A 14,963-nucleotide genomic window follows, 5' to 3' on the forward strand; every position below is an offset into this window, starting at 1 on the left:
TCACAGTAGGTGTGAGTGCAACTGGATGATGGTTGTTGAGGGAGCTCACCCTGCATTTCTTATGCACTTGAATGAATATCACCCTTTTGAAGCAAGTGGGAATCACTGACTGCAGCAATGAGAGAATGAAGATCCTTGAGCATGCCCATTATTTGATTGACACAAGTTTTCAGTGCCCTACCGCCTTGCGAGGGTTCACCTTTTTGAAAGATGTTTTGGAGTCAGCCTCCAAGACAGAGATCACAGGGTCACCAAATGCTCCAGAGATTTGCATAGCTGTAGTTTTATTCTCCTTTTCAGAGTATGCATATAAGCTGCTGGCTTATCTGGGAGTGAAGTTTCATAGCCATTTATGATGTTAAAGTCTTGTCTTAAAGGAAATAATGGCTACAAACTCTGCCAGAACTGATATGCATCCTATTCCGTCTCTATCTTCAATTGGAAATGTTTTTTTTTCACTCTTTAAATAGTCTTCCATAGGTCATACCTGGTCTTGTATAAATCTGGATCACCAATCTTGAATCCTATAGATCTAGTCCTCAGCAAACTGCGAATCTCCTGGTTTATCCACGGCAGTGGTGAACTGTCTCAAAGACTATCACCCAGTAACACTCACATCTATTGTGATGAAGTGCTTCGAGAGGTTGGTCATGGCTAGAATTAACTCCTGCCTGAGCAATAATCTGGACCCGATGCAATTTCCCTATTGCTACAACAGGTCTATAGCTGACACAATCTCACTCTCTCTCTCTTTGGCTTTGGAGCACTTGGGCAACAGCAATTCATATGTTAGATGGTTGTTTATTGATTACAGCTAAGTGTTCAACACCATTATCCCTTCAATACTAATCAATAAGCTTCAAAACCTGACCCTCTGCAAATGGATCCTCAATTTCCTCATTGGGATACACAGTCTGTGTGGATTGGTAATAAAATATCATTATCGATGACAATCAGCACAGTGCACATCAAGATGCATGTTAGCCCACTGCTCTACCCTCTCTACATTCATGACTGTGGGTCTAGGAATAGCTCAAATGCCATCTATAAAATTATCGGTAGCACCACTGTTGGCAGAATCTCAGATGGTGACAAGGACTGATAGATTGGTTGGTTAAGTGGTGTTGCCTCAATAACCTTGCACTCAATGTCAGCAAGACCAAGGAATTGCTTATGGGGGTGGGGGCATCACGTGATGACGTGGGATTGAGATGTGTAAATCCAGCTCTCCCGTAAAAAATCAGTAAAGTACCGTTTAAGCAAAGTAAAGTTAATAAATACTTTCCGAAAACTACTTATAAACTCCGTAAGACCACTCTACGATATGCCTTGTAAACCGCAACAGAAGAAGTCTGTTGTTGTGAAGTCGCCGCGAGATGGGAAGAAAAAAGGGCCTACTGCAGCGATGGAGCCTTGGATTCAGGTTGGATCTCCTTCAGAGGAGACGCATTTTATCTCTGGCATAGAAGAACAGGGGGCAATGGTGGCGGTAGCGGTCTCTCGGAAGAAGATGCCGGAATTGCGCATGTGCAAAGAAGTACGCATGTGCAAATCGACACAACTTAATCTACAAGAACCGACGGCCACTGCAACTGAAAGTGACTCAGTCAGAATTGGATATCGCAGAAAATACAGATGAAGAAGAGGAGGAAGAACTGGAAGAGACTGGAAGTAAAGGAGACGACGGAGACATAAGAGAGGCTTTATTGCAATTAACGGCTGAACTAAGAAAATTAAGAACAGAGCTTAGAGACGTGAAGATGTGCTATGATAAAGCTATGAAAAGACAGATAAAATGGATAAGAAACTTCAGAAGATGGAAAGAACAATGGAGCATATTAACGATCGACTGGAAAAAACAGAAAATGATGTGCTCGTCTGGAACACGGAAAGAAATCGATTCTTGGAGAAAGTGGACGTGTTGGAAAATTTTAGTAGACGTAATAATATTAAAATTGTTGGTCTTAAAGAAGGTGTAGAGGGAGATAATCCAATAGAATTTTTTCAAAGATGGATCCTGAAAACCTTGCAAGTGAAAGAGGAAGACCGATCAATTGAAATTGAGCGGATACATAGAGCTCTAAGACCAAAACCACAAGATGACCAATATCCACAATCAATTTTAATAAAATTCTTAAGATTTCAAGACAAAGAAAGGATTCTACAGGCGGCTATCCAAGCTGCCAGGAAGAGAAAAGATGATAGAAGGGAAGAAAATTTTTTTTCTACCCTGACATAAGTTATGAACTTTTGAAGAAAATGAAGAAATTTAATCCAGTGAAAAACCCTATGGGATTACGATTATCAATTTATATTGCGTTATCCTGCAACCTTGAAGATTTTTTTGACTGGTGGAGAAAGAAGATTTTTTGACGATTACCGGAAAGCGAAGGAGTTTGTGCAAGATTCTTTGAATATTTACCAGATACAAGAACAAACCCAGGGGAGCGAGATGGATTGAAGATGAAGACTGGATTAAGGAATAGGCCTGTTGGATTTTTAGGCGGATGAATATATAAATATGTTATTAATTATATGACGGTGGGGAATAAAGGTTAAAATTTGAGGAATACTAGATGGGAATAATGACATTAATTTCTTTTTTATATATATACAATTTTTTGTTACGGGGGAGCTGGAAGAAACACTGACCAATCGCTATATTATTCATGTGTGCAAATGTGGCAATAGCCATGACCTGCACAATGGAGGGGGTAGTGTTGTGTATCTTTTCATTCACAACATTAGTGGGGGGGTATTTTGTTTTTTATTTTTTTGTATCTCATCTTTTTTTTTGCCTGGATGATTGGGAGAGAAACACATAGCAACATGGTGAAGTTCAAAGAGATTCCCCAGGGAACTATGAGAGTTGAGAAGCTAAGTAATGTTTTAGATATGATGAAGATCTTGGTTCCTTGGGGAAAGTAACAAATATATATTAAATTTATTTTTAATCCCATGGAGCATGTGGAAACCTTCCAATATTCAGGCGGTTCTTTTTTTTCTTTTTCTCTTTAGGTAGTAATATATATCGGGGGGGGAGGGTTAAGGGGAGAGGGGAGGGTCGATATTTTTTTTCTCTTGTATTTACTTTGAAAACTCAATAAAAATTATATTAAGAAAAAGGAATTGCTTATGGACTGCAGGAAAGGGAAGTTGGGAGAACATACCTCTTTGAGGGGCTAGCAGTGGAAAGAGTGAGCAGCTTCGAATTTCTGGACATCAACATCTCAGAGAATATAACCTGGACTCAATGCAATAATGCAATCATGAAGAAGGCACTCAACCTTAGAAGTTTGAGAAGACTAGCAAATTTCTACAAATGTATGGTGGAGAGCATTTTGATTGTTTTTTTTTATGGTGGCTCCAATGTGCTGGATCAAAGGAGCCTGCAAAAGGCCATAGAGGTCAGGTAACTCCAACATGGGCACAACCCTCCCCATCAAGGATATTTTCAAAAGACAGTGCCCCAATAAGGTGGCCCTGCTGGTCTGGGTCATGCCTTTTTCTCATTACCATCAGGGGTGAGATGTAGGAGCCTGAAAACCTACACTCCACATTTTAGGAACAGTTTTCCCCCCCTTTACCATCAGATTTCTGAGCATTCCATGAACACTACCTGGCTATTCCTCTTTAGTACTATTTATTTATTGTAACAGTAATTTTTTTGTCATTCACGAACAGCAAATTTGATGGCATTCGTATATCTGTGATAATAAACTTGATTTTGATTCTGATTCTTCCAATTTCAAAGGTTTAACAAATGTTTTCTATCCATCATCATTGGAATTACTTAAGACCATTAATAAATCAATTATGAACAAATGTTAGCCTACCCAATTCTATGTAGTTGGTTAATGTAGATGCAATTACTGGATTAATGTAGTTATGACACTTTCTCATTTCTGGATTTTGACTCGTATTCTATTTACAATTAAATTAAGGAAGCGCTGGTGGCACCATTGAAATTAACCACTGTCTGAGAGTATTGACAGAGTGGTTTCCTTCTCCCTTATCTCCATCCCATTTGAAGGAAATGTGATTACAGGGAACAAACTTGTTTTTAAGTTGTACTAGCAAAATATTTTTAAAGCTTTTAGGTTAAAGAATGCTTGCTCAGCATTCTTATGTAAACTCATATGTAATATCTTCAGTGACTACAATACTTCGACTATTATTATTTAGTTATATGAATAGTATGTTTGTGTAACGGATATCTTGATCTTTCTGACCATACCAGCAGATCCTTTTTTAAATTTTTAACTTGTAAATGATTTTGAGTTAAAACTCCACAAGTTGACTATTGAAATGGTACAATTCAGAAATAATATTGTCATCCTGATGCATGATGTCAAACTGACACATTAACTCTCCTTTTGCCAACAGAGGTACTGTGGCATTCCTCCAGCAGTTTTTTTGTGATCCTTTTCCACATCCTCTATCTTTCTGTATTTTGAATTTGTATCTATTTTCCCCTGTCATTCCCTGTGATGAAACATTCCATTGTATAATAACCTTCTGAGTAAAATTGGCTTCTCCTCATACACTGTAGTAATTTTAAATTGATGATGATATTTTCCCACAAAATGCTCACTAGATGAAATGTTTGCTTGCTGGAAAATGCATTTTTAAAAATAAGCCAATTAAATTCCATGATCTTAGTGGATTTAGACATTGCATTCTCTACGGCTTCAATTTTCTCAATGCTGTTCCATCCACTAGAATCAGAGTTCTGTTGTTTGTGATATGACATATGATTTGCATGAAAACGTAGGTGGTCTAATAAGCAAGGTTGAAGGTGATATGAAAATAGGTGGAGTTGTAGATGCAGCAGGGGTATAGACCAGTTGGAAATTTGGCTCGGTAAATGTGAGATGTACTTTGGGAGGTCAAATGCAAGGACTCTGCAAAGCATTGATATACAGACGTCAGTCAGGTAGGAAGCTACCTGAGGGAAAAACAAGTGGATTGGGTGGTAGAGAAGGTGTATGGCACGCTTAATTCATCAGTTGAACCATTAAGTATAGAAGTCATATTTCATCTGTATAAAACTTTGTTTAGGTCACACTTGGAGTATGTGTGCAGTTCTATTATAAAGAGGATTTGGAAGCTTCAAAGAGGGTACAGAAAGACTCACAAGGATGTTACCTGGATTGGAGAGTATTAGAGATCAGTAGAGGTTGGACAGATTTGGATTATTTTCTCTGGAGTGTTGCAGGCTCAGGGGCAACTTGGTACCATAATTTAAAATTATATTGGTCCAAGTCCTTTTCCCAGGGTGGAAAAATCAAGCACTGGAGGCATAGGTTTTATGTCAGAGGGGAAATGTCCAAAGGTACATTTTTTTTTACATTGAGCTGCCTGGAATGTGCTGTCTGAGGAATTGGTAGAAGCAGATACAATAGCAACAATTAAGAGGCATTTCCAGGCAAGGAATAGAGGGATACAGACTGTGTACAGGCAGGTGGGATTACCTAGATGGCAATGGCAGCACCAACATGGTGGGCTGCAGGGCCCGTTCCTATTCTGTACTCTTCTGTTTTCTATTTGTAAAACTTGTGACGCCAAACCAAGTTATCGGGTGATTGATGCTAATGAGAGAGATAAGAGAGACAATGGAGAAACGTTCAAAATGCAAATGAGAGAGAGAAATTAATGGAAAAGAAACACAATTCAGAATATTGACAGACCGGTTGCTTTGAACCTGAACTGTTTGAAGTCCCCCAGCAGGGGGATAAAAAGAGCAGGTTCGCTAGGCACGCGACACACCACGAGATCATGAGATGAGACCCTGGAAAGAGCAGTGTGCCCCACAAGTTAGTGGGAGTTTGGAGGTCCGGTTCGCGGGAACCGACCATAGACTCACAGGGTGTAAAGGTACGATCGGTGGGAACCTGGTGTGTGTGACCGCCCTTGCCTGGATGCCGGGTTCACCACGGAAGAACGGTCGTATCCGGAACGGAGGGGTCACAGTCGGTGACCACAGCGGGATAGAAGACATCAAAGGTCTGCCTGAAACAAACTGCATCCCCCACTGTCTCTCTCTCCAATGGCACAACAGTGATTCCTGCGAACTGTACTAAGCTGAACTGAACTCTGCGTCACTTAAGGCTGATCATTTTACCCCTAGACTGCGATAGAGCTTGGTTTGATTCCTATTACCCTAGTTCTGTGTACATGTGTGTATTATCATTGCTAACCTGTTGCATTTATATCCTTACGATTAGAGTACTGTGTTACTTATTTCTTTAATAAAACTTTATTAGTTCCTAGTAATCCAGACTCCAATGAGTGGTCCATTTCTGCTGGTTTGGCAACCCAGTTACGGGGTACGTAACATAAGTAGGGATCTCGTCCGTGATTTTGAATGCCAAATTTGGGACTGGGTAAATTGATTGGGTTAAAATTCCCGAAAGAAGGAAAGGGCAAACAGCAGAAATGGAGACTGAGGAATTTCTAAAGGTGCCAACCTTGGAGGCATTAGAGGATGCCAGGAAATCAGAATTGGCGACTGTTGCCAAATGGTTGAATCTTTTTAAGGGGAAGCCGACAATGAGGAGAGCGGAGATGCACAGAGCTATCATAGAGTATTATGTGTCTAAAGGTGTGTTTCCCCAAGGGGAGCTGGAGGTGGTGTCTATGAGCAAACCTGGTGGAGAGGCAGTGCAGCTGCAGATAGAAAAATTGAGACTCGAGCACAAGTTCTGGGTAAGGCAGCTAGAACAAGAAGAGAAGCAGTTAGAACGGCGAGTGAGAGAGGCAGTTAGAACGACAAGAGAGAGAGAAGCAGAAGGAAAGGGAATTTGAGCTGGAGAAGTTAAGGATGACGCTAGCGCAGAGCCCCATGCCGAACCAAGGTGGAGGGTTCAGCGCGACCCAGGAGGTTAGGTTGGTTCCCCCATTTGAGGAGGCCGATGTTGATCGGTACTTTCTACATTTCAAAAAAGTCGCTGCAAGTCAGGACTGGCCGAGGGATAAGTGGGCTGTTTTACTTCAGAGCGTGCTGAAAGGGAAGGCTCAGCAAGCTTACTTGGCATTGTCTGCAGAAGATGCCCAGTGGTATGATGTGGTGAAAGAGGCTATACTCAAGATTTATGAGTTGGTCCCGGAGGCATACCGGCAGAGGTTCCGGAATGTGAGGCAGCAGTGGGGCCGAATGTATTCAGAGTTTGCCCGTGAGATGCAGATATATTGTGAGCATTGGTGCGTCTCGAAAGGGGTCAATGGGGATTATGACAGACTGCTACATCTAATACTGATTGAGCAATTTAAAGGTTGTGTCCCTGAAGGTATGAGGCCCTATCTAGATGAGAAAGAGGCAGAAACCTTAGCTGAAACTGCTAAGTTAGCGGATGAGTACGCGTTAACACACAAAGCAAAGTTTACCCCGAGTAAAAGCTACTAGAAGGGTAGTCGAGAGGGCGGAGAGAGTCCGCCAGAAAAACCAGAAAGTAAGCCGGGGACTAGTGAGAAGGATAAGGAAGACAGGAAGCAGTTTGGTAGGAAGTCTCCTGGGGTCATATGCTATAATTGTGGGAAAGCTGGTTACTTTGCATCCAGGTGCTTTGCCCCAAAGAAGGAGACGGGGAAAGGAAAAACGACGACTTCGTCTGGCTGTATTGAGCCGGCAAACAAACCGCTAGGGGAGAAGAGGTCTGATAGAGTTCAGGATGGGCGCGGGAAGTTTATTTCGGCCGGATTGGTGTCGGTGAAGGAGGTGTCAAACCCAGTTCCAGTACGGATCTGGAGAGACACTGGAGCTTGTCAGTCACTGATTTTAGGAGTGTTTTAGACTTTAGTTCAGAGACCGAGACTGGGGAGGTCAGTGTGATAAAAGGCATTGGGAAAGGGACTGAAGCAGTACCTTTGCACCAGATACACCTAAAAAGTGACTTGGTCTCCGGACCGGTCACGATAGGGGTGAGGCCCGAGCTACTGATGGAAGACGTGGAGGTCTTACTCAGTAATGACCTCACAGGCGGAGAGGTGTACCCAGCAGTAAAGCTGACGAGCAAACCTGCCAGGATTGAAGACCCGCCCATAGACTCACAGGTTTATCCCGTTTGCGCAGTGACTCAACAAATGTCCAGAAAGGCTGCCGAAGCAAATGTAGATTTAGCTGAGACGTTTTTGCCTTGTACCGGGGTGGGGGGGTTAGAAAGTGAGAAGAAGGAGCATAGTGAAACAGAAGGAAGTGAGGGTGTTGAGGTACATTTATCATTAGTGAGGAAGAAAGTTATACAGGCACAGGAACGAGACGAGGAGCTAATGGTTTTGACGGAGACAGCTCTCTCTGAAGCAGAATTAAAAAGGGAGCCAGTGGGCTATTATGTGAAGGAGGGATTACTAATGAGGAAATGGAGACCAAGTACGGTGCCCGCAGATGAGGAATGGGGGGTGGTGCACCAGGTGGTAGTGCGGAAAATTTATAGGGACAAGGTTTTTAACCTGGCCCACAAGATACCCCTCGGTGGACATTTTGGGGGTGAGGAAGACAGTCGATAGAATTATGAAAGAGTTTTACTGGCCGAACATGAGGAAGGATATTGTTGAATATTGTAGACGATGTCATTTATGTCAGGTGGTAGGAAAGCCAAATCAGGTCCTGCCTAAAGTGCCCCTTCAACCGATATCCACTTTCAGGGAACCTTTTTCCAGAATAATTGTGGATTTTGTCGGTCCCCTGCCCAGAACTGCGAGTGGGCGAGAGTATGTGATGACTATGATGTACGCCGCCACCAGGTTTCCGGCGGCGGTGCCCCTGGCAAGCGTCAACGCTCCCGCAGTGGTAAAGGCACTTGTGAAGTTTTTCACTACCGGGGGGCTGCCCGGGGAAATCCAGTCAGATCAGGGGAGTGTCTTCACATCTCACACATTCCAACGGATGTTGGATGAGATGGGAGCAAAGCAGATTTTGGCCTCCGCGTACCACCCGGAGTCCCAAGGGGCATTGGAAGGATTCCACGCAACATTAAAGACCATGATTAAAATTTACTGTCAAGAGAACGCTAAAGGCTGGGATGATGCTTTGCCTCCTTTGCTATTTGTCGTAAGGGACACGGTTCAGGAGTCATTGGGGTTCAGCCCATACGAGCTCATCTTCAGTCATTGGCCCTGAGGCCCCCTGACCTTACTGAAAGAGCAATGGTCCAGTCCGGCAGTACAAGTCAATGTCATTGACTATGTTTTAAAATTTCATGAGAGGCTTAAAAGGATCTGTGACCTTGCCAAAGAAAATCTACGACACTGCCAAACTAAAATGAAACAATGGTATGATAGGCGTGCCCATGAACAAGTGTTTCAAGTGGGCGATCGGGTCTTAGTTCTGTTCCCAGTGGTAACCAACCCCCTCCAGGTGAGATTCCACGGTCTGTACAAAGTGATTAAAAAGATAGACTCTTTGAACTACGTTATCGAAACGCCGGACAGGCGTAAGCCCACACAATTGGTACACATTAACATGTTAAAAGCTTACAACGATCAGAAAGCCGATCCAGTTGGTGTTATCATGAAAATTAATGAGACTGTGGTGTCAAATGATAAGGGGAGAACCCATCTTGAAAAGATAAATATGGTGCCGACCAGATTGGAGAACTCTATTGTTTTGGCCAATTTTGCTGATAAGGTCTCTCACTTAACCCCTGAACAGAGCGAGCCGCTGATAAAGCTAATTAACCGGCTCGAGGCGACGCAAAGGGATGGTGCATGATGTTGTTGTCACCTCAGACCAGCCTATTAAACAACACCCCTATAGGATGAACTTGGAGAAGGGCAAGCTAGTGGAGAAAGAAATTGAACACATGCTAGCGACAGATATTATTAGGCCATCCAAATCGGAATGGGTGTCCCCCTGTGTGGTTGTCCCGAAAGCCGATCGATGGGAACATATGATTCTGTACAGGTTACAGAAAAGTGAACGCCATCACAAAAACCGATGCGTACCCTATCCCAAGGGTAGAGCATTGCATCGATAAAGTGGGGAGAGTTAAGTACATCACAAAGATTGATTTGCTGAAAGGGTACTGGTGCGTTCCTTTAACCGACTGGGCTAGAGAAATCTCAGCATTTGTCACTCCATCCGGGTTATACGGGTATAATGTTTTACCTTTTGGCATGAAAAACGCCCCAGGGACCTTCCAGAGGATGATTAATTCAGTGATAAAAAGGTTAAAGAACGCAGAAGCGTATATTGACAATTTAGTGGTCTGGAGTGACACGTGGGAGGAGCACATTGTGACAGTAGAGGAACTGTTTAAACGGCTGTCTGAAGCCAATCTGACAGCGAACCTTGCGAAAAGTGAGTTCGGCCACGCTATGGTCACTTATCTGGGATTTGTGGTAGGACAGGGGCAGCTGGCACCGATGCAGGCCAAGGTGCAGGCTATCTCTGAAGTTCCCATCCCGACAGACAAGAGAGCCCTGAGAAGGTTTTTGGGGATGGTGGGGTACTATCGGAAGTTTTGCAAAAACTTTGCGAATATTACCCTCCCTCTTACTAAGCTCTTGCCAAAGAATGCGAAGTTTGTGTGGGACGACCTTTGTCAACAAGCCTCCGAGAGTCTGAAGGCGATTCTGTGCCACCACCCTGTATTGAATGGGCCTGACGTTTCAAAACCCTTCTCCCTAGCAACACATGCTAGCGACGAAGCAGCCGGGGCAGTGCTGTTGCAGACAGACAAAGAGGGGGTTGACCACCCAGTGGCTTATTGTTCTAAGAAATTTAATGTCCATCAGAGAAATTATTCCACTGTGGAGAAGGAATTACTGGCCATCATACTAGCATTACAACATTTTGAGGTTTATATTTGTCCAGCACGGAAACCACTGATAATTTACAGTGATCACAACCCATTAGTGTTTTTGGCCACTATGAAGGATAAAAACAAAAGGTAACTAAGTTGGAGCCTGGTCTTACAGGAATTTGATATTAAAATAAAACATATAAAAGGAACGGACAATGTGATTGCTGACTCTCTGTCAAGGTGTTGAAACTTAAAGTTCTCTGTATTAGCCGAATTGCTGATGACCCTGTATATTAGTGTGTATCTAATAATGTGCATTCATGCCCATAATTTTTACCTCGGTAAAAATCCTTTGAAGGGTAGGGGTGTGACGCCAAACCAAGTTATTGAGCAATTGATGCTAATGAGAGAGATAAGGGAGACAATGGAGAAATGTTCAAAATGCTAATGAGAGAGGAGAGAGAGATTAACGGAAAAGAAACACAATTCAGAATATTGACAGACCGGTTGCTTTGAACCTGAACTGTTTGAAGCTTGATGGACAGGCGATACCCCAGCAGGGGGATAAAAAGAGCAGGTTCGCTAGGCACGCGACACACCACGAGATCACGAGATAACGAGACCCTGGAAAGAGTGGTGTGCCCCCACAAGTTGGTGAGAGTTTGGAGGTCCGGTTCGCAGGAACCGACCATAGACTCACAGGGTGTAAAGGTACGATCGGTGGGAACCTGGTGTGTGTGTCCGCCCTTGCCTGGGTGCTGGCTTCACCGTGGAAGAACGGTCATATCCGGAATGGAGGGGTCACAGTTGGTGACCACAGCGGGATAGAAGACATCAAAGGTCTGCCTGAAACAAACTGCATCCCCCCTCTCATTTTACCCCTAGACTGCAATTAAGCTTGGTTTGATTCCTATTACCCTAGTTCGGTGTACATGTGTGTATTATCATGGCTAACCTGTTGCATTTATATCCTTACGATTAGAGTACTGTGTTACTTATTTCTTTAATAAAACTTTATTAGTTCCTAGTAATCCAGACTCTAACGAGTGGTCCATTTCTGCTGGTTTGGCAACCCATTTACGGGGTACGTAACAAACTGCACTGTTGGCCTATTGTGTAGGATATGATTTTATCTTAGATTGTTCTTTATAAACTTCATAGTGCTCTTGGCTCCTATGTTACCGCCCTCATATTTTCTGTAGCTCCCATCACAGGCTTCTTTCCATTGAGTACATTTTCCCCTGTATGCAGATCTTATTAATAATATTCTCCCTTAAGCTTCTTCGCATTAAATTGCATTTAGCATCTTTCTGACCTTTTTTTTGAGTCAGTTATCGTCCTTCTGAAATCTTCTGCACTTGTCAATCCATAAATACCATTTTGTTATGACGGCAGCAGATTTTTGTCTTATGATTCCTAAACTCTTCACCCACACTTTTGTAGAAGCAAGATGTGCCATGTTTTCTTCAGTACCATACTTCACCATATAGTTGAGAAGAATTGTGCTTTAGTACTCTTATCTCTAAAAATTGGTGCTAACCTTTTTCCTCAATACAATTTCAGATACAGTGCGCATCTATGACTTTGTGAGAAATGAAGAATTGGTAACTGTGAGGTATAGACGAGGTGGAACTGCATTAACTTGGGCACCACTAGTGGTAAGTGAAACTTCCTACATAATACTAGTGCTTATTGCTGCAGCTTTTAAGAGATGAAGTAGCTTGTATGAGTTCAGAGTTGCTAGACATGTGCATCTTTTTATACCAGTGCCACTGCTTTGGAGCCCCAAACTTGAGTTGTTGTTCCCCTGCATTCACACAGTTGAACATGATATTATGCACTATGAAGGGTCCTGTCCCACCAACCAAAGAAGGGATCACTGTCTATTTCAGGCTAGTTGCTGGCTTATGAAAATTTTAAAAATTGCAGATGCTGAAGTCTAAAATATAAGCAAACTGCTGGAAGCACTCGGCTGGTCAGGCGGTGGTAGTGGAAAGAGATATTAGATATCAATGTTAATATTGCTGGTTTATTTATTTCAGTTGTTGGTACAGTTTAACTATTTACAGATAATTATTGTAAGGAAATAAAATTGCAGACAATGAAAATATGAAATGTATCAGAAAATGCTGCCAAATCACTTACCAGTTTAATATTACAGGTCAAAGGGACCTGTAACCCCTTTGTTGCTATGGCACTTAGGTGAAGGATAAAGGGTAAATGCTTGTACCGCAATGTAAATTGCTTACGTGATTAGTTTCAATTGGCATTAGATTCTGCCTAGCTTCTTCTGAGTATCAGGGTCAAGGATGTCTGAATGGCTTCAGAAAATTCTTGGGATGGAGGGTGAACATGTTGGTACAAATAACATGGGTAGAGTGAGAGATGAGGTCCTACAGAATGAGTATAATGAGTTAGGTAAGAAATTAAGAAGCAGGACTGTGAGGGTGATGATCTCTGGATTACTCCTGGTCCCAGGTGCTATAGTGAGGTCAGAAATAGAAGGACAGGGGAGATGAGTTTGTGTCCAAGGAGATAGTATATGGGGAAGGGATTCAGGTTCTTGGACCATGGGGATGTCTTCTGGGGTAGAGACAACCTGCACAAGAGGGTCAGGTTGCAGTTGTACCAGCAAGGGACCAGCGTCCTAGCAGAAAAATTTGCTAGTGCTGTATGAGAGGGTTTAAGCTGGATTACATAAGAACATAAGAAATAGGAGCAGGAGTAGGCCATCTGGCCCATCAAGCCTGCCCCGCCATTCAATAAGATCATGGCTGATCTGTCCGTAAACTCAGCTCCATCTTCCTGCCTTTTCCCTATAACCCTTAATTACCCTACTATGTAAAAATCTATCTAACTGTATCTTAAATATATTTAGTGAAGAAGCCTCAACTGCTTCCCTGGGCAGAAAATTCCACAGATTCACCACTCTCTGGGAAAAACAGTTTCTCCTCATCTCCGTCCTAAATCTTCTCCCCTGAATCTTGAGGCAATGTCCCCTAGTTCAAGTCTCACCTACCAATGGAAACAACTTTCTTACTTCTATCTCATCTATCCCTTTCAAAATTTTGTATGTTTCTATAAGATCCCCTCTCACTCTTCTGAATTCCAGAGAGTATAGTCCCAAAGGTTAACCCCTTCATCTCTGGAATCAACCTCCTCTGCACTGCCTCCAAAGCCAGTATATCCTTCCTCAAGTATGGAGACCAGAACTGCACACAGTACTCCAGGTGCGGCCTCACCAGTACCCTGATTAGTTGCAGCATGACCTCCCTGCTCTTGAATTTAATCCTTCTAGCAATGAAGGCCAACATTCTGTTTGCCTTCTTAATAAACTGTTGTACCTGCGAGCCAACATTTTGTAATTCATGAACAAGCACTCCCAAGTCCCTCTGCACAACAGCATGCTGCAGTCTTTCACCATTTAAGTAATAATCTGCTCTTCTATTATTCCTTCCAAAGTGGATGATCTCGCATTTACCAACGTTGTATTCCACCTGCCAGACCTTGGCCCACTCACTTAACCTATCTATATCCCTCTGCAGACTCTCCACATCCTCTGTACAATTTGCTTTTTCACTTAGTTTAGTGTCATCAGCAAATTTTGCTACGCTACACTCAATCCCCTCTTCCAAATCATCAATGTAAATGGTAAACAGCTGTGGGCCCAGCACCGACCCCTGCAGCACCCCACTCACCACAGACTGCCAACCGGAGAAACACCCATTTATACCAACTCTCTGCCTTCTATTGCTTAACCAATCCACTATCCATGCCAATACACTTCCGCCAACTCTATACACCCGTATCTTATTTATGTCTCTTGTGTGGTACCTTATTGAACACCTTCTGGAAATCAAGTATACAACATCCATCTGTTCCCCTCTATCCACTGCACTCATTATGTCCTCAAAGAACTCCAGTAATTTTGTCAAACAGGACCTGCCCTTTCTGAATCCATGCTGCATCTGTCTAATGGAACCACTCCTTTCTGAATGTTTCGCTATTTCTTCCGTAATGACAGCTTCAAGCATTTTCCTGACTACGGATGTTAAGCTAACTGGCCTATAGTTGCCTGTCATTTGCCTACATCCTTTTTACAAAAAGTGGTGTGACATTTGCTGTCTTCCAATCTGCCGGGACCTGCCCAGAGTCTAGAGAGGTTTGATAAATGATTACCAATGCGTCGATTATAACCTCCGCCAATTCCCTCAACACCCT

At 42.9% G+C, this 14,963-nt stretch overlaps 1 protein-coding gene across 1 annotated transcript in view; it reads left to right on the forward strand.

Annotated features, from left to right (window-relative positions):
- The window catches only part of LOC134348205 (cilia- and flagella-associated protein 44), a 235,486-nt gene that overhangs the window by 54,702 nt on the left and 165,821 nt on the right, over positions 1-14,963 (forward strand). The window contains exon 12 of the mRNA XM_063051223.1: positions 12,306-12,400. Coding sequence (XP_062907293.1) covers positions 12,306-12,400 — 95 coding nt within the window. The remainder of the gene's footprint in view (positions 1-12,305; positions 12,401-14,963) is intronic.

The sequence above is a fragment of the Mobula hypostoma genome, chromosome 6, assembly GCF_963921235.1.
Source record: "Mobula hypostoma chromosome 6, sMobHyp1.1, whole genome shotgun sequence".
Classification (NCBI taxonomy): domain Eukaryota; kingdom Metazoa; phylum Chordata; class Chondrichthyes; order Myliobatiformes; family Myliobatidae; genus Mobula; species Mobula hypostoma.